Genomic DNA, 25,295 nt, shown 5'->3' with positions numbered 1-25,295 from the left:
GCTATCAATTAAAACTCCCTAGCTTTACCCTAACACAGATTAGTGTTAATCATACTGAATTCTAAATTCAATGAAGAGGTTTACTCATGTTTTTCAAAAATCAAATAAATATTTTGTCGGGTACATTTTTCGATTCCCAAAACTGTCTAACTCATTTCTATTCCTCTCTTTAAATAATTGTCTAATTAATCAAAATATTTCGTTAATCAACAAAGCCCTGGGAACTATGAGGAGTTAGGAGGCTAATGGCATTTAACAAGCCCTTCGTACAATTGTATATTTGGCAATATAATTAAATAGAACAGAATCTGTTATTCACAGAGGTTAAAAAAAAATATGCAGCCCAATGTGCCAAGGCAGATCAGTAATTGGGTCTCTCATCTAAAGAATTTTGAATTTTGTATATATTTTGGATACAGTTGTCACAGTCTTGTGAACAAAGGTGAACTAATCAGAATGTAATGAATATCCATATAGACTACTTCATTTCAACTTTGAACATTTTATTTGAAAACAGCCAGTGCTTTACTGCTGGAAAAATTAGAAACTACTCAGAACACATGTTGGATGCACTAATATGTTACAGAAAGGCATTAATTCCAAAACTCTCCTTACTTCATCTACTTATATTAATGACTACTTGTATTTAGTACATTTGCTATGACTGCATAGTCTCTGGTTCTTCAATCCTTCATATGGTCTAAAAAAAGATGGAATGGATATATAAAACCACAAAGACAAATTATTTTGTCTCTCTTAATTTTTAGATGTTTATAGCCTATCTACTCTTGTATAAAATAAGGTAATTTTAATTAGTGAATTCAATTCTTGCTTGGGCAGAGGGATCAAAAAGAATTACATATTCTTGAAATATTTTTTGAAATCAAAGTTCAAAATATCACCTAAAATAATATATACTACTTAGATCCCAGGTAACAGGGAAATACTACTCCTTATTGAATCCACTACTGTAAGACAGATGTTTCTGTATAACTTTGACAAATATGAAAATACTGATGCTTCCCTTACTTCTCCTAACTTCTTCTAATGTTTACTTCTATGAAAACAAAATCTCAGCATCCATTTGAATGCACTGGCTTCCAAACACTCAGAGTGATGGGAATTCTTAAGAAAATGGAACTTGTGTTTGGAATGGTAGCGCTGCTGTGGATGGTAGGAGTGGACACTTATAAAGACATTTCTGGAGGAAGGAGGACAAGAAGGATTTCTCTGGATCAGGGAGTGAAATTCTTGGAATATGCATGGTAAAACCACAATCAAGTGATTTTGAGGTATAAAATATGAAGCTGTTTTACTTTGGGTAATTAGTATTGGGCGATAATAGTATCATTCAGAGGTTATCACATGGCTGCACATATTGGGAAATCTGTAAAATCCTGCCAGTTACAATGCTTTGGGAACACCTAGAAGATGGGACCTAATTTGTAGCACTATATGTTTCTCTTAATCTGTAACAAATTGTTAGAGTCTCCTGAGATTATATTAAGAATAGAAATGAACAAATGACATGTGTTGGGTTGGCCACAAAGTTCATTCAGGGTTTTTGTAGCAACATTCAGTTCCTTCTGGAAAACCTGAAATATGGTGGATAAAGTCCCCTCTGAGTCCAAAACTGTTAGAAGAGGGAAAGAGTAGAAACAAGGCAGAAGTGAAGACGCCCAGGGAGATAACAGCACAAAAAAATCGAGGTTTAGGTCTTTTCACTAACAAGTATTCAGGAACTTCCCCGCCACAAAGCTCATCTCAAAATTTTAAGCCCAAATGCTACACCCCTCACAACGTTCTTTCTCTAACTCTTGGTCTTCATTCTCTTTCTGCTATTCCTTTCCCCTTTATCTCCTTGTTTTGTCTTTTCTTTTGCCCTACCTTATGTTTCCCTTCTCTCTGGGGGCAAGATGAGAGAGCTATCTAGTACTCTCAGAAAAGCAATGAGTAAATACATCTGAAACCCAAGCAGTGACAGCCATGAGCAGCACAAACACCAAATGAGGGGTTTGCATTTCTTGGGCAAGCCTGTTGGGTATCCCATATAAAACCTTAAATTTTAAAAAAGACCTATCTTTCATTGGATGGGGTAGAAGGAGGAATATTTAGTTTTTGTTTTATGCATTTTGAGACCATTTACATTTTAGCCAACATATCATAAGGTCATTTTTTGAAACAATGTTTCCAACGCTATCTACCATATACTTTCTCTTTAGAAGTTTCCCCCAAATAAGAAACTAATTTATACCATTTTTCTAAATTCCATATATATGTGTTAGTATACTGTATTGGTGTTTTTCTTTCTGGCTTACACTGGGACGACCCAGAGGGATGTTATGGGGAGGGAGGAGGAAGGAGGGTTCAGGATGGGGAAAAGGTGTATACCTGTGGCGGATTCATGTTGATATATGGCAAAACCAATACAATATTGTAAAGTTATGAAATAAAATAATTAAAAAAAGAAAATAAAAAAAGAAACTAATTTATAAATGATAAGTTAATCAGCTGGAACTATTAGTTCTAAAATCTGAACATAGAGTTAGGAAATTAAACAAGACTATTAAGGGTCTATATTTAGCAATAACTTATTTTAGTAAAGAGAAGAGAGCAAGAATTAGCTACCACTTGAAAGATTTTGGTCTAAAAATCTGAATGTGACTTGAGCAGTAGTTAAGTACTTAAGCAGTACTTCTACTGGGTTTTCACACAATAAATGGTAGTTCTTCCTTTAATTATCAAAAAGTTTTCAAGGTTGAGGAAATATGGAATCATCTTATGCAAGCTTCTTCCTTTCTGCATCATTTCTCTCATTATCTTAATTCATATTTTAATTGAGCTTTTTACAATTTGCAGAAGTTCACATAGATTCTATCCTTTTCTTTTTGACAATATCACAAGAAAGCTGGGACAGTACAGGGATCATTTGCTTAATCACATACAGGAAAAAAATGAGGGCACTGACGCCAATCCTGGATCCTAGAGGTCTCCTTGTTACCTCTCATGTATCTGGGTCCTCAATTTTTGTCACACTCCCTGAACACTTCTAGTGTCTCAGATCTTTATCCTCATTTACTATGGCACAGTGAGTGGCTTAGACCAAATTACATGTTTAATACCAACTAACTGGCATATCTGCCTGGAACTTACATCTTCTAAACACATTTTTCTCCTAAGAGTTCCTGTTATTCTGAAGAGGTTTTCTAAGAACTTTCATCAAGGTCAATGGTAGCTCCATCACTAATACAATTGGCAAATCTTGCTACGGGTACCATGTTGAGGAGGTCCTTGTTTAATACATCTAGCTGCTGGTGTGGGAGACCTTCTTGTTTTAGAGAATGGGTGTTTTCTAGACTGTTTTCCCTCATTCAAAGAAAATGAAAAAACAGGATGAAGGCACACAGAGGCTTCCCCATTCTGCTTACTTGGTGGCTAGGATCATCTTTTTTCTTGCTGTCTGTTCTTTCTGTTCCATATGTTGTCTGGCAAGATGTTCTCCTACTGCTTTGGCTGGAAACTCTGTTTCACAAGTGTAGCCAAAATCTCGAGCCAAGTGTAACGCCTCCCCTGTTGGCAGACAGTAAAAGTCAGTTTCTCACTGATGTCCACACTCAACAAGAGGAACACCTTCTCTTTCCTCAAGCCTCATTCCTGGCTGTGGGTCAAATGGATCATTTTTCCCATTCATTGTAAACAATCCAAGAGGAAAGGAGCTTTGAGTGGGGTGGGGGCAGTGAAGAAACAGAAGTTACTTACCTGGCAGGGGTATGTTGAAAATTGTAGGAAGAAAACCGGAACCACCGTCAAGCAGTTCTGACTCCCCACAAGGCTCTGACCATTAGACCAGACGGACATCAGAGATCCTACATCTTAATGCCCTGGGCAAAAAGCTCTATGGGCATGTCATTTTGTTGCTGCTCGACCTATAACTTATTCTCAATGTAACTGAAATATTCATATATATTTTCCATGATATCTTCCCTTGTGGCTTCTATAATAGCTTCCTTGTGGCTCAGCTGGTAAAGAATCCACCTGCAATGTGGAGGACCTGGGTTTGCTCCCTGGGTTGGGAAGATCCCCTGGAGAAGGGAAAGGCTACCCACTCCAGTATTCTGGCCTGGAGAATTCCATGGAATTCCATGGGGTCGCAAAGAGACACAATTGAACAACTTTCACTTTCACTTCACTGCCTTTTCCATGAGACCTATCAAAACATTGACAAATGGTCCACATAATTTTTCAAAGAAGTTGGAACACTTTGGAAAGGCAAATAATCGAATTATGTCAATTTCATAACATTATGTTGCTAAAGAAAGCATACTGCATAATTATAGTACTAGCAGCATCAGGCTTTATGGTGAGCCTCAGTACCTTTTAGCACTATGTACAGTGCTTCTTCAGTACATTATTAAAAATAATAATATTTTAAAGTATAGTATAATGATTAATAATGTTTGTTCTTTCATATAATCTAAACCCTGAGCAAACTTTTAAGACAAAGGGTAAAACGACTTATCGGCAAAGTAAGATTTGGCCACGGATGTCAGTTTGGAAAACAACAGTATTTTAAAAACTCAATCAAACCAATTCTTACTTGACCATTAAAACTTAAAAAAAGCAAGGTCTTGCTACATATGTACTAAGCACCTATTTTGCTCAAGGTGCAATGCTAGGTAGGAGTAAAGGGGGTATAAAAGGACACCAAAGATTGTCCCTGTTTCTGGGAAGATGACAATCATATCAATGATAGTAGTCACAGCAACAATAAACCCAGAAAACACCTTAGTAGCACTTCATAAATTATACTGCATCTATGTAAGCATTATCTATAATCTGTACATGTTTATTAACATTATACTAATATTGTATATAATGAATGTTATCATATTGTATTACAAGTATCAAGTGACTATTAGAGATAAAAGATTTTCAGAGGAGGAGAAGGTGGTACTCATGGAAAGGTGACCAAACAATCAAATTTTGTCATGAAGAAATTAAAAAATAGTCAGGTTTGATGTGTCAAACCTCATGACATTTGTTTGGTTATTGGCCAGAGCAATGTATTTGATTCTGTTTTATATTCACAGAATAAAGAGTAGTCAATAAACCAATACCAGGAAGAAATAAAAACGATTAATATTACTACAGAGGAGGAAAAGTTTATAGATAAATACACATAATAGGCTAACTAATTTCAATGAAATGTCCCTTAGTAAAGATACTATTTTTTTTCCTCTAGAAAAAAAGAAAAATATTAATCTTTCAGATTGGGAAGCTCATATTTATAAAAATGACACCAAAATTATCAACAACAGAAAACAGGAAAATAGTTTAGGATAGTATAGAGCTGAAAAAATATAATCCTGAGAGTACTTTTCCCTTAAATTTTTCTTAGATACATTTTTTTTTCCCTTAGGATCTTTAGTTGTAAAAAATGTAAATAATAATGTTCAATATTTGTTTGTGGGATTTTTTTTCCCTAAAAGCTTCTATCTCAAAGGTTTTTCCTATCTGCCTTAAGAAGAAAAAGGAACAAGATGAAGGGTTCTTTAATGATGGTTTAGTTATGTGATTTACGCCCACAGAGCTAATGGCAATTGGTAGGGTTCCTGCTCTTGTTTATTTCACAGAAAGGCACACTTAGCCTATGGAAAGCTCCACTGTCACTGTGCAGGTATTAGTTAATACCCTGATTTGAAGTTTCAATGTGTACAAATATTAACCATACATCAAAATCAGACTTCCATTTATACAAGTGTGTTTAAATTTTATTTACGCTACTATGAGACAGGAATGTTGCAATTCATCCTTTTCATTCATTCCCTGAGTCTTTAACAATTCTTTTCATTCCCCAAACCTGAAAAGCCCTGTTCTAGGCCTTGGAAGAGTCTAATTTAATATAAAAATATGATAATGTGGTAAAATGCTAGATCAGATAATGCTTTGTGAATGATCCAGTCATAATTCTCCCCTTAGTCTGTTTCAAAGCAGCAGCAGGTCTTAAGACTTTTATATTCATGTGATAGAAAACATCATTTTTCCTCCATTCAAAATAGATGACAAAATGGATAAAAAAAGGTCTCTATATTGACTAGTCTGAGTAGTGCTAATTATTGGAAAGTCACACTTTTGGATAAAGCTGCAAGGTATGAGTAATATTTTAAAAGTGCTTATCACAGGAGTTGATCACCCTAACCAAGTAGGAAAGAAAATGTGTGCTTATTGGACAGAAGGCACAAAGGTTTTTGTTTTTTTTTTAAGGGACATTGTAGGGACGTCCCTGGAGGTCCAGTGGTTAAGACCTTGTTTTCCAATGCAAGGGGTGCAAGTTCGATCCCTGGTAGGGGAGCTAGGATCCCACACGCCTCGTGACCAAAAAACCAAATGCAAAAGGAGCAATATTGTAACAAATTCAATAAAGACTTTAAAAATAGCCCACATTAAAAAAAATCTTTTAAAAAAAGGACATTGTAATGCCATGTAGGATGATGACTTTTGCTAAGAAAATGACAGAAGGGAGATAATTTAAGAAGTTTCAAATGTGAGGTAAAAAATCTTAAAGCTTGACTCAACAAAGAATGGCTATAGCACCTGACCAGAGAACAAACTCATGTGACCTTAGGACTCAGAAGTATTTTGCAACTAACACAAACACCTTTTATAACTTCATCCTTGTACAGCAAGTTGAATTATTTAAATTGATATGTCTTCATATTGCAATATTCACACAGAAATTGATATTTAAATAAAAATTCAAGAGACTATTATAGATATACACACACACATATATATGGATATATGTACATTTTTCCCCTCTACTGTTTTTGCAATAGGAGGAGGAGTGAAACATACATACAGGGGAATGGCAGCATGCCTCTTAAATTTTATGCTAAAACCTGATTCTTGGGGATCTGGGTCATTTTAATGCAAAGCTCTCACCGTGCGGAAGTTTTAAAAACAGTTTGGATGGAACAGCTGCTATTTACATTTGCACTGACAGCCAGATCCTTTCTTCCCTTAGCTCTGTTTACTGCTTTCTCCTGCTTGCGAGGTAACATTGTTACTGGATGTACAGCGGTCCTACATCAAAAGAAGTGGCAAGTGAAGACACTCTGATGTGTAGTTAAAAGGTGTAGACTGTGCCACAAAGCTTTGGGTGTGAAAACCCAAGAATGAATAACTAAATGGGTCCGTGAATTAAAAGCCACACGATATTCAGGAACAATGACAAATCCATAGTTCAATCCTGTACCACAGGCATCATAGAGTCAACAGGTTTAAGAAAAATGAAATAGGGGGAGCAGAAAAGCATGTGAATAAGAAGTTGCGGGATTCAACTGATTGGTAACAATAAAACTCTACAAGCGTCTCTGTCTCTGTCGGGGGACAAAGTACCCATGTGAATAAGTAGGTGCAGTAAGCTGGGGTGACAGAGTGATCCCTGAAGGGCTATATCCCATACAGCAAACATGGCTGCTGTTGCCTCATTTCTGGGCATGACGAGGTGGGCTGCCCCCTGGTGGCTGTTTTCCAAAGTGGATTTAATCTCTTCCTTTATTTCAATGCATTGTGCTACCTGACAAACCAATGCTAGCCCACCCCCACTTTTTTACACCACCGAAGCAACACAGTAACTTTGGCAAACACCTCCATTGTTATTTCATGCCATTGCAAGAATTACTATTTCAGAGGTAGGTTACATGGGGATAGTAAGAGAGCTTAGAGTATTCTCAGTGCAAGGCTTTAGGCTCTCTAGGCCAAGGAGTGCCATCCTCCCCTTCCAAAAAAGGGGAAACCACTCAGGGTTTTCGATTTTTCAGCAGGAACAGCAGCAGTTGATGACCCATGTTGAGGATCTCTCTCCAAAAGTTGGTACACACAAAGTTACAGAATACGGGAAGAACATAAAGAGAGAATTTGCTCCCTGGTTTCAGGGCATTCATTTTTCACACTGTAAGGCAAAAAGGCAAAAAAAAAACCCAAAAAACTAAAGGGTAAATATTAGGAAAAATGTAAATGGCAATTATTGATGCAGCCCAGAAATGGACAGTTAATGGAAAAATGTTTCCTGAAGAAAGTGAATTGCTCATTTTCCTGACATTCTGGGTTTCCCCATTATTTTACCTGAAGTAGATCTAAATGCATCGTTTTCAAAGATTTTTAAAAATTGGAGTATAGCTGCTTTAGAGTGTTGTGTCAGTTTCTCCTGTACAACAAACATGAAATCAGCCACATGTGTACATATATTCTTTTCCTTCGCATCTAAATGCAGTTTTAAAATAGAAATGAATACATCTGATTTCAACCTTTTATCCAGTCATTAAGGATTTTTTTCTTTCTTTAAAATTACTGTATTTTAGAGGTAAATATATTTTAGACAACTATCAATAAATATATAAAACTAGTTTGTACGAAAGATACTTCTACATTATTATTCACTGGATAATTCTCACCAAATGTCGCTAACTGCATTGCCTTAGAAACTATTTAGGTTTAACTTCTTACTGTAATACTCAATAGTATTCAATGGACGCAATAATTCATATGTGTTAAATTCTACTCACTTATCTGATTTCAATTTTAGTTACATGTGTGGAAAATAATACATTCAAACCTATCTCTGGGATTATTCCAAGAAGTACCTATTGAAAAGCAAATTTGAGAATATTTTCAAATCTGGATAAGATATTATATTAAATAAGTTATCTTATAACATCAAGCTGCAGTAAATTCTAAAGCTGAAGAACAGGTTTAATGTATCTGTTAAGGCATCCAGAAAGATTCTAATAGGAGTGCATTCTGTAACACTATATATCATACAACCTGGGTTATAGATAAGGGTCTTATAAGATGGTAGTTTCTCTATTTAATGATGATTTTGTTTCAATACCAATACCTTGTTTTCAAAGTGATAGTTTTATTCCCCATTCCATGCCCTGTACTTAGTACAGTATTTGATTCATAATAGGTACTTAGTAAACATTTCTTAAATGGAAAAGCTTTCAAATATTTTATTGGCAAATTATAAAAGTCTTGAGAGGTACCCCTTACAAAGAATATAAATGAAAAACTAGAGCAAAAGAGAATTGCTAGAAAGAATGAAATAAAAAAAACACTGAGTATATCACTGTATCAGTGAAGCCAATTAATAAAATAGGTAAATTTAAAGGTAGTGTTTTTCAACCCTCGCTATTCCCACAACCGGGGAGTCTGTTTAATATGTGTATATACAAGTGTGCACACACACACACTCACACATACACACATCAGGGTTTCATCCTGCATCATTTAATCTCTGGAGCCAGGGCATCTGCATTTTTTGAAAGCTCCCGACCTCCTCTCTAGCCAGGTTTGAGAATTACCGTCCTAAGGTGAAAGGAAAGCTTTATGTGGGAAGGAACTCTACAGCTTCCCCCAAACTAGGATTCTGTGGCTGATGCAAAAGAAAGCAGTTGCTACAGAGTTAATATTAAACTGTAAAGACCTGTGTCTGTCTGGGTTCTCTGTGTTCTGCCTTATTGGCTTTAACACAGTACACACTATAGAAACAAAAATGGCTATGTGGTGGTAACGGAGACATAGCATTCTCGGGGGAAAAAAGTCATCAGTCTATTAAAAACTACATTTGTATAAGGAGATTTAATGTGAGATAAAACTTGCTTATCATAACAGTAGGGGGAAATGAATTATCAATAAAAGGTGTTGGGACAACTGGCTGGCCATCTGGGCCAAAAAAGCGAATAAAATTATATCTATATCATATATCCAACAACAAAAAACCTCCAGATGGATCAAAGATTTAAAGTATAGATCCACAAAGTAATTAGAAGATAATGTAGAAGAAATATTTTATAATCTTAGAATAAAAAAAGGACTTCAAAATATTATAATAAAAACTAAAAGCTATGGAATAAAATATATGAGAAATATGATTATATCAATATAAAAAAGTTCTGCATGATATAGACCTGAACAAATAAGCAACCAAACAAAAAAGTCATAATAGCAAACAGACAAACCAGAAACGGGGTGGAGAGGCTTCACAACTCATATCAGAAACATACAACCTGTTTTCCTTATATATAATGAGCACTTACAAATGAATGAGAGATATGTCAGAAATTACCCCACCAGGACAAAGGAATAGACAAAAAAGCTCATAAAATTCTCCTAAGAATATACTTAATCTCTTTCATAAAAGATGGAGTTTATTTTTTCCAATCAAATTAGCAAAGTAATTAGCCTCTAATTAAAATAAATAAATTTAATTAAAAAAATGAAAAAAAATAAATTGATAGTACCTGGTTTGGACTAGTGTATAGAGGGAACTACTCACATATCGATACTTCTTATCTCCATCACTGATAAAACTTTAAATTTAAAACTACTGTAAAGAGCAATCTTCCAATAATCTCCCAAAATTACAAATGCAAATATCTTTTGATCCTATAATGCATTCTTAGGAATTCACTGAATAGATGTACTTGCATATCTGTAGAATTATTTATATAAATGTAAGCTTGCTCATTGTAGCACTATTTGTAAGAGCCAAAGATTAAAAACTCCTATATGATATCTAGTGGAGTACTGGTTAAATACTTTATGATGCATTTAAACAATGGAATACTGTGAGTGTTTAAAAGAATGAACAACTTGCAAAAACTGAAATAAAAAGAACACTAAGACAAGGTGTGAAAAAATGTGTAGGACAGTATGTATAGGTTGCTATAAATTTTTTTATTTATTAAAAATAATTTATTTTTAATTAAAGGATAATTGCTTTACAGAATTTTGTTGTTTTCTGTCAAACATCAACATGAATCAGCCATAGGTATACATATGTCCCCTCCCTCTTGAACCTCCCTCCTATCTCCCTCCCCATCCCACCCCTCTAGGTTGACACAGAGCCCCTGTTTGAGTTCCCTGAGACATAGAGCAAATTCCCATTGGCTTAGATTGCTATAATTTTTAAAACAAAAACCAAAACTATGCACACACACACACACACACACACACACATCTCCTTGGAAGAAAACAGACAAACCAATAACATTTCTTTCTTCCAGGAGGGGAACTAAATGAAGGATAAAGTGAAAAGAAGCTATTTCACTCTTTTGTAACTTTTGGGTTTTTACCATCTATATAAATTATCTATTTAAAATTATATTAATTAAAAACAAAACTACTCTCTGACCTAGATCTTAGAAAGTTTTTATTCAAAACTCAAATATTTGTTGCAAATTAAAACCTAAGCAATTTCAAAACTTCCACTACTATTCAATGGGCATTAGACAGCACTAGGAATTATACAGTTTACAGTTTTATTAGAATACCTACAAATTTTGATAAATCTAAACAATGGAAATAAGCAGAAACAGGAGTGTTTGAAAAGCACATTAGTTGGCATAAACTTTGAAAGAGAGTATAATAGAAAACAGAAAAAAAAAAAAAAACTAGGAAAGTAATGCAGAGACATGCTTTTAAGGGAGCATCACGATTCATGAGAGTGAGTACTAAGCTGGACCTAAGGGGTAGGGAAGCACTGAGCCAAACAGGCTTGGATAAACTTGACTTTTTGTGCCAGAATAGGAGTAGGACTCTAAGGACCCCACAAGCACACAGTCAGACACAAAGGCATGCGTGTAATAATAGCCTATTTCCTCTACCCCTACATGTAAACACCTTTCTCTCTGAAAATGAAAGAACCGTAAGATGCAGGTCAGAGAAGTACTGTTAGGAAGTAAGCAAACCATTTAAGAAAATCCCTCTGAGATTGTGTCTATTTATGCATAATATTATAAGACACTGAGACCGATCATTGACAATTCTGACAAATATTAGATCTCAAATATTAGACAAGGATATTGGATTGTAATCTATCAATAGTCAAAGCAGAGCCTCTCAGATAGAAACTATTCCATGAGTTAGAATAAGAAATTTACAGATAAGACAATACCTATTAGTCTGAAAAAGAGCCATTTTCCAAGAAAGACCTTAACATGACTGACTAACATAGCGTGCACTGGCATTTACTTATTGAGTCCAACTCCACTGGCATCTCTGAAATGCAAAACTGTGCCCGAGAAGACACTGTCAATGCCAGAGTGTGTGCAAAAGGGGACAGCAGGGTCCCCTAGTGATTGGGCTTTTGGAGAAGGAAACACCCACTCCAGTGTTCTTGCCTGGAGAATCCCAGGGATGGGAGAGCCTGATGGGCTGCGGTCTATGGGGTCGCACAGAGTCGGACACAACTGAAGTGACTTAGCAGCAGCGGATCATATGACCAAAAGGAGCACCAACAAGAACAGTTGCAATATAACAAGGAGTCAATTTATGGTCTTTCTTTAATATCGTATACAGTTTTAGAAGAAAGCTAGACCTTGTTATCCCAGAGGAGGGACTAAAGCGGAAATATATCTGGAGTGGGTGGTGGAGATGTTATATCAGGATGATGGTCCTTTCATATCTACAAACATGCCGTGAGTCCTTGGAGGTCACCCTTAAACTCCACATATCCAGAGAAATCCACTGTGGTACTTCTGTGAATATCACAGTAATATCAGCTTTGTCCTAAAATCCCTGAGAAGAGCAAACAATCCTGAGCATACCCTGTGAGTGTATTATTACTGATACTAAAGGATTTTGGTGTTTTGAAGCCTCAAATAGTGAACAATACCTCTTTCTAAATTAAACAGCCATAAACTAATTATAGAAAAAAAATCTGCTCCCTATTAACTCTTTTAAAGGAAAAGAGTTCATTGTCAAGTTGATGGTTCTTTTCCCTCTTTTCTTGGAAATGCAACTGTACAGACTCAAGATTAGAGGCAAAAGGGAAATAGCGCCAAGTGATAGCACTCCTTTCTCCTATCTTTGGTTGGTTTGGCTGAAGTGGAAAGAAAATATTTTGTAAGATAGTCTAACCAACTAGATTGGCATCCTCTTGAAAGGACAAGAGATACTTTTTATAATTATTCCAGAAAAATGGAAAGAACCAAGATTTAATGTCATCCTAACTTTGAGGGATTAAGTGGCAGCAGATGGTGTATCAGGATGTTTTAAAACAAAAAAGGACAAGAAAGCTCAACAAACGTGCTCAGGATTCCTACCAGCATGGGATGTCCAATCCATAGTGAAAAACAGGCCAACTTCTTTCTATTCCTTGGTTATACTGTTACACTGTTATAACTATAAATATATAGCTGAATTCAGAAGTAGTTCAGCAATGCAACTGTTCAGAATCTATATCACTAACATAAATCTGAGTGGAAAACACATGATAATGTTGCAAATCAGACCTGGATTCTCGTCCTTGCTGTTCTCATAATCCTGTGCAAAATGGTGAATCTCACTGTACCTTCCTTAGTTTTCTCATTTGAAAATAATGATCACTAAATTTAATTGACACTAACTTTGTGCTGGGAACCCTGTGAACCACTCTACAAACATTCTGATTTCACTCCCATGACAATCTTATGAGGAGAGTACTGTTATTGGTGATGGACAGGGAAGCCTGGCATGCTGCAGTCCATGGGGTTGCAAAGAGTTGGACACAACTGAGTGACTGAACTGAACTGTTATTAACACTCCTTAACACTGATGCTCAGAGAAGCTGTGTGTCTTTGCTTATACGACACAGCTAGCAAGTGGTAAGTGGTGGAAGTGGGTTCATACAAGGTTATTTGACTCCAGAAGCACACTGTTAACCAGAGGTACTATGACTTAACGCCTTGGACTACTCAGTCTTCCATTTCCCTCCAGGGCTAAAGTTTTATGATTCGGAGTAAATTCTGCTATGAAGTAATACTGTTAAGGAGAGTAATACTGTTTAAGGAGAGAAAAACGAGAGGACAGGTACTAATTTTTAATAACTGCCTCTGTGCCCCATGGTGTCAAGTGTTTAATCTAGCAAATGGATTTAATGCCACAAAAGACACATAAGGCAGATGTTATGGAAGAAAGGGGTGCTGGACTGCCCAAGGTCTGTCCTTTCTCTAACACTACAGAGTTGTTGCTAAGAAGGTTCGGGACACGACATTTTCTAGCATGTCTCACACCCGCCTCTGGAATTAGGTGTGCTCGTGGGACTGGTTGTCATGGAACGTAGACAGCAGCAATGTAGGCTACTTCCTGGCCAAGTGGGTAGGAAGCTATGTGCTTTTACCATCTGATCTTTCTTTATTGTGAGCTGAGTGCACAGGGCTCTGAGAACCTAGAGGAGGGCATAGCTAGAGGCAGAAGGATTCTGGCCCCTGAATGAGACGATGAGAGGAAGGAAGGGTCCCAAGGAGGAACACTCATGTCATCTGTGAAGACTGAGAAATCAGCTTCTATTGTGTTAAGCCCCTGAAAATTTGGAAATTAACTGTTATAACAGATAGCACTACCCTAACCATTACAGATAGTATGACCTTTATCTGTATATTAGGAAAATGAAGCTTAGTCAGGTTAAGCAACTGACCCAAAGTCAGACAAAATGTCAAAAGTGATATTATGGGGGGTGTACAGGATAGGGTCTGGAAGCCTACTGATTTCTTTTTAACTAAAGAAGGGAGCAACAGCAACAAAGGTTTTAGATTTGAAAGAGTGAATAGAAATCATACACATATTTGTAAATGGTCCCCTTTCTTTTGCTGATGGATATTTATACCCTTCCCTCCCCCTATACTGTTTTTTAAAATATATATGTTGTTCAGTCGCTCAGTTGTGTCCAATTCTTTGTGACCCCACGGACTGCAGCAGGCCAGGCTTCCCTGTCCTTCACTATCTCCTGGAGCTTGCTCAAACTCATGTCCATTGAGTCGGTGACACCATCCAACCATCTCATCCTCAGTTGTCCCCTTCTCCTCCTGCCTTTAATCTTTCCCAGCATCAGGGTCTTTTCTAATGAGTAGAATTTGACCTCTAGCCATGACAAACTGAAAGGGCTTCCCAAGTGGCGCTAGTGGTAAAGAACCTGCCTGCTGATGCAGGAGATATAAGAAACACCGGGTTCGACCCTTGGGTCAGGAAGACCCCCAGAGGAGGGCATGGCAATCCACTCCAGTATTCTTGCCTGGGGAATCCCATGGACAGAGGAGCCTGGCAGGCTACAGTCCATGGGGTCGCACAGAGTTGGACTGAAGCAACTTAGCACGCACTACATGCGTGACATGCACTACATACATGACAAACCGAAAGCCAAGGCATTTACGTTTAAGGACTTAAAGTGTGCTTCAAACTCCTGGTGTTGCCTGAGAATGCCATGTGAGTTTCGCAAGTTCAGCAAAACTGTCCCAGGAAAGCGCCCCACTCAAGTAAACAAAACTTCCTTTCAGCAACACTCTGCAACTTTGACCATCTTGGAAAACCTCAAGTGAGGTGGGAGTGATGGGCAAGAATGACTACATACCTGACTCCTCATATTTGTTTTAACGCCACCAACACTGCAAAGATTGTTCTGGAGCAAAATGTAGGGGAGGCAGTTAATTGGTGATTCATAAATAATAAATATATAGCAAGGATATTAGAACTAGGACAATAATATTGGCCAAATTCTTGGAATGCTTTCCAGAGATAGAATTTTCCCCACTCTAAGAGAGTCTGGGATTATCCCAAGCTCTCAGGAAGATCAGTAAATTGGGTTAAGTAAGTCTAATCTGAATTTTCCAGAGAATGACAACTCTTTGGTATTATAGATACTACAGTGGACCAAGGAGAAGTCATAGTAATGTGATTAACAAGGGGAAATAAAAAGAAATTCAGGCTTGTAATAAAGTGGATAAAAGAAGCTGTACCAACCATTAGTTATATATTTAAACCCCGTTAAATGAAGGTAACAAGGAAACAGTTACATTCAGGGGGTTATTTTTTTTTTTCAATTATAAATTACCAATATTTATTTTAACCACATAAGGTAATTTCAAAGTTTTTTTTTTTTTTTAATCTAGAGAAAGTAGAGGGAAGGAACCACTACAATATCTAATTTAGCTGAAAGCAGAGTTGTTAGCTACTGTTTTGATCAATGAGGGCTCCTTTATATATATTATTTCAAAGCGACAATAATAAATAAATCTTCCGTTTAGGGTTTAGTCATCAAAACAAAGGAGAATCCTAGTCAGGACGGGGACAGCATGATTTCTGCCATGGTCCCTCCATCGACACAAACTCAAAATTCAAGATGCTGGCTATGAGCAAAAAAACATCTTTACTGTTTGGGATGTAACAAGGAAACAGTTACATTCAGGGGATTAGTGTTACATTCAGGGGATTAGTATTACATTCAGGGGATTCTGAATTCAAATACTTATATTTTATTATAGATCAAATATATCTGTACATGTGGACCAAAAAATAAATCCCCATTATAAAGACATACCTTACTAAAATGTGCCCTTTCAAACAGCTTTAAAGGTGAAAAAAATCAGCTACTTTTGAGTTTATCCCATTGGTTACTAGGTGCAATGATATTTGTAACAAATGTTGTGAATAATTTAAATCTTGTAAATTTGCATGAAACAGCCCTCTCATACATTCTTAAAACAGTCCCTAAAATAATGACTCTAATACGTTGATTTGACAATGATGCTAGGATGGCACTATTAATAGAGAGATTCCATTTAAAAGAAATATAGAAGGGAATGATTATAAACATAATTAAAAACTAAATGATTGAAAACCCAAAGCAAACATGGAAATCTAGGACTATCATGATGAAACCACTACTAGATTAGGGACAAGTTAGTTGTTGGTTCCTTTTTTTTGATAAATAAACTTTCATTTGCTAATTTCAATCCCCATCATAAGGTACCTTACTGTTCATTGTTTGTATCTTGACAATGGTTAAGTCATGTCTGCATGGAGAGTCTAGTTGGGTCCCCATATACCACTCTTTCTTTGGGATTTTTATCAAAATAGCAACAATGGAAAGGCTGAATTCACATCATTCCCAGAAAGCAGCAGACAAGTACTGAAATGTCACAGAAGATGGACCTTCAGGAGATGTATTTCTAAGTGTGGTCAAGGAGGAATAAAGCCCATCAGATATTACTTATCTTGTTCTCAAGTGCTATACCAAAATGGGAAAGGGCTGAACCATTGCTGAATGCATTGGGCCATCAGGAAGTTAAAAAATTTCCATTATCATATGTGAAAAGGATCGCCAGTCCAGGTTCGATGCATGAGACAGTGTGCTCAGGGCTGGTGCACTGGGATGACCCAGAGGGATGGCATGGGGAGGGAGGGGGGTTCAGAATGGGGAACACATGTACACCTGTGGCGGATCCATGTCAGTGTATGGCAAAACCACTACAATACTGTAAAGTAATTAGCCTCCAATTAAAATAAATAAATTTATATTTTTTAAAAAAGCATTCACAATCACAGTGTATTTGTAAAATGCAAATAAACTTGATTGAAAGTTAAAAAAAAATTCCAAATGATTGAAAAAAAAACTAGTATTCTTTCCTACAAAACGAGAGGTTTACAAGAAAGCTGATGAACTATTTTTGACAATTAGAAATCTCATTTTAGAATTTCTGGAGAAATGCTTCTAAAATGTTGCTGACTCCTGTAAAAATGTTTGCTTGAGGGGCAAAAATATTACCCAAAGACATGGTCAAAGAAAGGTCCATGAATACCAGCTAGTAAATATGGTAAAGTTTTAATATTTACTAGCTAAAATTATGTAAGCAAAACACACTTGAAATAACTAAATCAAATTCACATTAGCACCAAAAGGACCAAGGTCACAAAATATTAGGTTCTCCTCTTACTTTAAGACAACTTGCAGTTTTTAAAACTGTCAGTCATGACACATGACTCAACAGTGAGTCTTGAAATAAATATAGTGGGCTTACGTTCAACATTTAAAAGTAGTGGGTCTACAATTAGCATTCTAAAATAATATAAAAATATGGAATAGAATAAAAATACTATAATACATATTAATGTATATAATATAGTATATAAATGAAACTTAAGATGTGTGTGTATGTGCATATGTGTGAGAGAGAGAGAACACACACTTGAAGGTCATAACATAATATGTGAGGAGTTAAGAGATACAAACAGTCCTTTTGCCCTTAAATCTCATTTTTTCAGTTCCATCAAAATGCCTGGCCTGGAATTCAACAATGAAATATTTCTTTCTCTACATCGTGAATATCTGGGGGATTTCAAAAGCATCCAGTGAAAAGTAAGACGTATCTGTAGAACTCTGCTCGGTGTTACATGGCAGCCTGGATGGGAGGGGAGTTTGGTGAAGAATGGACACATGTATATGAACGGCTGAGTTCCTTCGCTGTTCACCTGAAACTGTCAGAACATTGTTAATCGACCACACCCCAAAACAAAATAAAAAAGTTTAAAAGAGAAAAACATAAAGTAAAATGTATCTGGGAAGAATAAAATTTTAAGTTTCATCAGCCAAGGCTGACATAACTCCTCTGTGACCAGAGGTCAAATGAATAGAACCCAAGTTAGGCATTTTTGTGATGAGAGGTTTGCTGGAAGAGTAAATGCCAAAAGCATGAGATTGGTCCTAGGATTTCACACATTTAACCTGTATCCTTTCTGGTAGCATTGCTCAAGGATTTCCTCACCGGGTACTTGGTGTTTCAGGATACCATAAAAATCAACAAGAAGAAATGTGAATATGTGCTTTTAGGGTTCTCAAGGTTTTACTGGGAAGCCTGGCGTGCACAGTCCATGGGGTCACAGAGAGTCAGATGTGACTTAGCGACCGAACAAAAACAACTGTTATTATATTGTACATCTGGTACTATTTGTGTGTGTGTGCTGGCATTCCAGCATGCGAATATCCACATTCACAGACACTGTGGATAAAGGTCTTTCTTGAAAGTGAAAGGAAAGTGGAGTTGCTCAGTCGTGTCCGACTCTTTGGGACCCCGTGGACTGTAGGCTACCAGGCTTCTCCGTCCATGGGATTCTCCAGGCAAGGATATTCCCGACCCAGGGATTGAACCCAGGTCTCCCGCATTGGAAGCAGATGCTTTAACCTCTGAGCCACCAGAGGTCTTTGCTTTTCATACCAGCTACATGGAAAGTATCTCAAGGAACATTTAAATCAAGGATCCTTAAACTTCATTATATATCAGGGGCTGTTTTTAAAAATAAAGATATGTGCACCATACCCCCAGAGACTACATTTCAAGTGGTTTGGGAATGGGGTCCAGGGATTTTTAATAAACATCCTCAGCTGATTTTACTGTGGAATTGGGTTTGAGAACCAATCAAGTTCTTCTATTCATGTAATTCTTGAATTCACCATTATATTTTGAACATACTTTTGTTCTTTTGTTAGGTAGCTATAATTTTAATGATGGTTTTACTTAAGCAGGAATCTGCTTCTCTTTTGAATGAACCCATGAGTCATTTTTTTCTACTTTGACCCCTGTGAGTGGATTATGAGTCAACTTCCTTACCATATGCCAGCTCTCAGTATCAGCACACATGGGCAAGTACTACAAGACGTACAATATAATGACAGTTGTTTTCGTTCAGTCGCTAAGTCACATCTGACTCTCTGTGACCCCACGGACTGCGCACGCCAGGCTTCCCTGTCCTTCACTATCTCCCGGAGTTTGTTCAAACCCATGCCCATGTGATGCTTATTAAACGTTCATGGCCAATAATAATATTGTGGTTGTTATCATTACTACAACTAGGAAGTAAAGCAAAGATACCTGTTAAAAGCAAAATCACCAAAGTGATTTTGTCAAGACCAATGTCAAGAACACACTACTTCCCAGAGTTGTTCAATAAATAGTGTGTGTTGATAATCTGGAAAAGGACAAGATATTTGTTTTTGTGTTTCACTTACTTTTCACCTCCTACAGTGCCTTATAGACATCAGGAAATCAATGCAAGGCAAGTGTCACAGGTGTGTACAGGTGAGTCTTGGCAACAAGGTTCTTTCATTCATTTTTAAAACAATAGCATTCTAGGTTATACAACAACTCTCCCTGACATTCAACGGTTCCTCTACAAAGTGTGAAAGATGTCCTTTTCTTAGAAGATTGAACAAGAATATGTAAAGTTTAGTTCTTACAGAAGAAACACAAGAGAAAAAATAAATTGAAAAAAAAACTTATGAAATATGTTACAGAAAATATGTTATAGAACATATTCTATAGCACAGAATATGTTCTGTGTTAACCCCATTGGTTAGCCTTTGTGGGTCAGCTCATTTGCTCATAAAGCCATGGAACTTCACTGTACCTTAAGAGATGTCTACAGCATTAATACAACGTGCTCTCAGACTCGTGACGATGCATTGAGTCCTGTGAACTCCTTATAAAGGATTATTGGTTATCCTGTAGATCCTGCTGCACTGAATAACAATTAGTTAAGCCAGATTGATCTGAACTTTAAAATAAACAATAATAAAAAAAGCTCAGTTTTTTGTTGCTGTTATGTGGGGAATACTTGTCTAAATATCAAAATCTTCCATTGCCATCGTCTTTTCTATTACTGCTAAGATTAGTAAATGCAATGATAGTCTATGAATCTACATCTAAGCCTTCTATTAAGTCTAATTGAATCATCACTATCACAATTAGTTGGGAAATTCACCTGTAAATCAACTGTGTTTAACATATAGACAAAAATGAAATGGCATCATCAACAAACCTGAATTTCAAAGAACTGCTAACCTGCCATCATTACTTTGCTGTGCTGAAAAGTCCTACCTTCAACTAAGGAAGTGAGCAGGGTAACGTTGGCTGCTTTCCGTCTTCCCGCTGGCAAGTTCAGACCCAGCCTATCCAGCTTCTCCCTCAGGCAGCGACCCCCGTTCTTGGATTTTGCTCTGTCCAAGAACAAACAAAAGCTAGGTTTTGCAGGTTGACATTTAGAGGAAAACAATGAGAAGACTTGACCATCTGAGGTGTTCAACATGGGACAGAAGACATAAGGGCTGAGGGTTGAGGAGTGTGGTACCATACAGTTAGAAGATCACAGTGCCAGTGACTTCCCTGGCCGCCCAGTGATTAAGACTTCGAGCTGCCAATGCAGAGAGTGCAGGTTCAATCCCTGGTCAGGGAACTAAGATCTTACATGCCACACAGTGCGGCCAAAGGATAAAACACCAACCCCCCTACCCCCCCCCAAAAAAAACTACAGTATCAGAAAACTCCTTTGTCTTACCTTCTCAAAATGCCTCCCAAGAGTGAAGCGTTGAGGCATTCAGGGGGTGAGAGGCGTCTCTTCACCTCGGCAATGGTCACCTTGTACTTGGAAGTAGAACTGAGAAGGGACAGACGACCAGGGACAGAGCAAAACAAGTCTGTGGGGTTGACCACACAGGTGCCACCTTTGGAGGGAAAAGTATATTATATATTAATGACCATGAGCACAGATACTAATAACTATATAAAACATAGTTACTATCATGGTGCTACTTAGGATTTGGAAATACCCAGTACGATTTTTCTTATACATTCACCACCTGGGTCATCTCAGAAAGCTGCTCTGAAGATGTCTCTTCCAATAACACTCAAGCTTTGGTTTTCAAATATCACACGGAAAATGTTTGTGAGGGTATGATTTTCATTTTAGCCAAAGTTAGCATCCTATGAAGTGCTGGCTGGCCCACCAATGTTCATTTTGCCATCATCCACACCAAGAAACAACTTCAATTAGTTAAAAATCTCAAACTATACCAACTAGCCCACAAAGGGTAGGTATGATATAGCCATAGCTCTGTGTATGGTTGTGTACACACATATACACAATGAATAGATATAACTGTATCCATGACTTACTATATACACAAAAGTTTTGAAAGCTCTGTTCTAAAATGACTGAGAACTGCCATCTCTCTTCCCTTGTCTATCTGCCAAGTACAGGCACCAAAGTCAGTTAGTCCCTAGGTACCGTTAAAAATCACGTGCCCATTGCCAGACACCTCCAACCCATATGTGCATGCCTGCGTGCTAAGTCGCTTCAGTCCTGTCTGACTCTTTACGATACTATGGACTGTAGCTTGCGAGGCTCCTATGTCCATGGGATTTTCCAGCCAAGAATACTGGAGTGGGTTGCCATTTTCTCCTCCAGGAGATCCTCCTGACCCAGGGATCGAACCTGTGTCTCCTGTGGCTCCTGTATTACAGGCTTTACCGCTGAACCACTGGGGAAGCCCTGCACTGTGCATGAGACACACGAACTTGAGTTAACATTAGAACATAGTAATAGTAACATATAAAATGCTAGTGGCCACTAGCCACAACTAATACTGCTGTGCTTGTTATTATTACTACTACTAGGGAACAAAGCAAAGATAACTGCTGTTGGCAAAAATCACCAAAGCAATATCCCACTGCTGGTGCTCCTGGAGCAGAAGCCTTCTGTCTCCAGGATCCAGAAAGCCCCTGGAGCTTTTCTGTTCTCCAGGAATAACAGAGAACATCCCCAAACTTCAGGCAGCTGAAGTAGACTGAAGACCCAGAGCAATCCGTCAATCATCAGTGGGCAAAGTTTCCTATTGTCTGACCTTCCTTTATTGCAAAAATCCTGAGCCAGTGTCCACACCACTGCATAGCCCCAGGATGCAAGGCTGCCTCCCTGGGCACCAAGGGCAGAGCTTTGGAGGTTCAGTAGCAAGTTCAAATTCAAAGGTTACTTTTCTGAGCATACACTGGATTTCTTGAGTTATGGGCAATTTTAAGACCCATTTCCAGAAAAGGGTCAAGTTCAATGAGGTTAATGAGAAAAAAAAAAAGAGAGAGAGACGACGATTAAAGAAAAATGGGCAGGAGAGTGTCAGCTAATATTTTTACTCAAAGGGTGGCTCTCAACTGGCAGCAGAGGCATCTCCTGAGAGCTTGTCAGAAATGCTGAATCGCAAGCCCAGCCCCAGATCTTGAGTAGAGCCTGCATTTGAACGAGCCCCTCAGGTGGTTCAATGTGCACCTTAAGTTTTGAGAAGCGCTGGTCTAGGACTCACCACCCGCCTTCCTTTCTTTGACAAAGCAGCTCAGATGGAATGTTATGTCCATCAGGTCTGTGGCATTCAGATTCAGGTATATTTTCTAGGCACAGGGGTTAAGGAACCTGGGAGGATCTTTAAAAAGCTAAAAGAGGCCCTGGACCTGGGTGCAGAGAACAGACTAACTTTGCCCCACTCTTAGGGGATTTCTACCCCTGTGCTGCCTGGAATTCTTCCTGCTTTCCTAGGGTTATCCAAGATTCCCCTGAAAGTGCTGGCACCCATCAAGGTCTTTCTCCTGAAGCATTCCAAGGCTGGAAATCACCCTGAATGCCTCCTACCCCAAAACACAAGAGAAGATAACGAGAATATCCAAGCAGCCAGCTCGCTACAGGTTGGAAGATGGGCCATGTACCGTTGGCTAAATTCCCAATGCTAGAGTTTGGAAACTTGCCCTCAGTTGAAATCTGAAAGGTAATAGTTTCAATGATCAGATTTGAATCTTTTTCTTGGTAATTAAACTTGTAGCCAATATAATGAAAAAACATACAAATGCCTGCCTCAGGAGCAGGGAATACAAATTCAACTGTGCTTCTTCACCTCATATTCTCAGAGAAGATTTTAAAACCAATAATAATAATAGCAATAATAATTTCCCCAGATGTCTAGAAGTAGATCCCTGGTGGCTCAGATGATAAAGAATCTGTCGGCAATGCAGGAGACCCTACCTCGACCCCTGGGTCAGGAAGACTCCCTGGAAAAGGAAATGGCTACCCACTCTAGTATTCTTGCCTGGAGAATTTCACAGATAAAGAAGCCTGGAGGGCTCCAGTCTATGGGGTCACAGAGACTCAGACAGGACAGAGTGACTTTGCACACAATGCTCTAGAAACTACCATCATACTTTCACTGATGTTCTCACTTTGTACTTGTAGATGCAAAATGTATTTTAAGGACTTCCACGATGGCACATTGGGTAAGAATCCACCTGTTAGTGCAGGGGACACAGGTTCAATCCCTGGTCCCTGGTCCAGGAAGATGCTGTGAAGCAACCAAACCCACGTGCCACAGCTACTGAAATCTGCGTGCCTAGAGCCTGAGTTCTGCAACAAGAGCAGCTGTCACAATGAGAAGGCATGTCGCCACAACGAAGAGTAGTTCCTCGCTCAACACAAGTAGAAAAAGCCCACATGCAGCAACAAAGACCAATGCCCTTATCCAGGGGATCTTCCCAACCCAGGGATTGAACCCAAGCTTCCCACATTGCAGGCAGAGTCTTTACCATCTGAGCCACCAGGGAAGCCTAAGAATACTAGAGTGGGTAGCCTATCCCTTCTCCAGGGAAACTTCCCGATCGAGGAATTGAACAGGGGTTTCCTGCATTGCAGGTGGATTCTTTACCAGCAGAGCTACCAGGGAAGCCCAACAAAGACCCAATGCAACCAAAATTAAATAAATAAACTCAAGCAACCACTCAAAAGTTGAGATGAATAAGAAAGTAAGTTAGGTATCAGTAAATCTGGATTTTATTGTCATGTAAGAATCACGACACAGTGAGCTTCAGAACTTAGGTCACACTGAGTTTATCTGAAGCAGAAATATTAAGAAGATAATACCCTGAAGGTTCAGTGGGTTAGGACTCTGTATTTGCACTGCTGGGGGCCCCATGAGCCAGAAACAAACAAAAAAGAAATGATAATGTTTTTACTAAAAATTCACACGTTTTCACCTGAAAATGAGCCTTTCCCTGTGGTCACTATGAATCATTAGCTAATTTATATTCTTGCATAAATCTTCTCTTGCACACTAGCCAGTACACAGTGGAAGACACAGGAATCTCACTCAACTGGTCTCAAGTTTATTATAAGTGTATGTGCTGTTTTCCAAGAAAGGAAAGGGCATAGTTTTAGAACTTTCCTATCTTGGCTAATCTATGGTAGGTGAGACATGAAATTTAGGGAGATGCAGAAGATTGTAATTTTTGTAAAAATTAAAAAAAAAAAAAGTTAAATTGGGCTTTCTCCAACTGGAAAATCGCTCCCTTTGGACAAAGTGAACCCGCATGCTAAAAGCCAGCTACTTTCAAGGAAGTCACTGAGTTTGCTACCTAACCAAAGGTGAAATCCCTGAACCCTAGGCCTTCTCCCCTGCATCCAGGTTAGTCTTCTGGCTTATGCTCAAATAAGCATTTATTAGGTAAGTCACACAGACTGCATATTAAGAATATGTTTTATGCACACACAAATTGCCTGGAGGATTTATTTTGTATTCAGGATTAGCCATCAACTCCAGAGTCTTTTATTTTTTATGTCACAGCATCTTTAAAGGGAATTTCTGTTACTTTGATACTTGGCATTGCTGCAGCCTT

General features: G+C 38.0%; 1 protein-coding gene across 1 annotated transcript in view; it reads right to left on the bottom strand.

Moving 5' to 3' along the window:
* The window catches only part of TFAP2D (transcription factor AP-2 delta), a 59,743-nt gene that overhangs the window by 22,316 nt on the left and 12,132 nt on the right, over positions 1–25,295 (bottom strand). Inside the window, exons 4-6 of the mRNA NM_001192329.1 lie at positions 21,148–21,313; positions 20,691–20,809; positions 3,429–3,570 (exon numbers count right to left, since the gene is read on the bottom strand). Of these exons, the coding sequence (NP_001179258.1) occupies positions 3,429–3,570; positions 20,691–20,809; positions 21,148–21,313 (427 nt within the window). The remainder of the gene's footprint in view (positions 1–3,428; positions 3,571–20,690; positions 20,810–21,147; positions 21,314–25,295) is intronic.

This window comes from Bos taurus, chromosome 23, assembly GCF_002263795.3.
Source record: "Bos taurus isolate L1 Dominette 01449 registration number 42190680 breed Hereford chromosome 23, ARS-UCD2.0, whole genome shotgun sequence".
Lineage (NCBI taxonomy): Eukaryota > Metazoa > Chordata > Mammalia > Artiodactyla > Bovidae > Bos > Bos taurus.
This window is presented reverse-complemented; position numbering and strand designations above follow the sequence as displayed.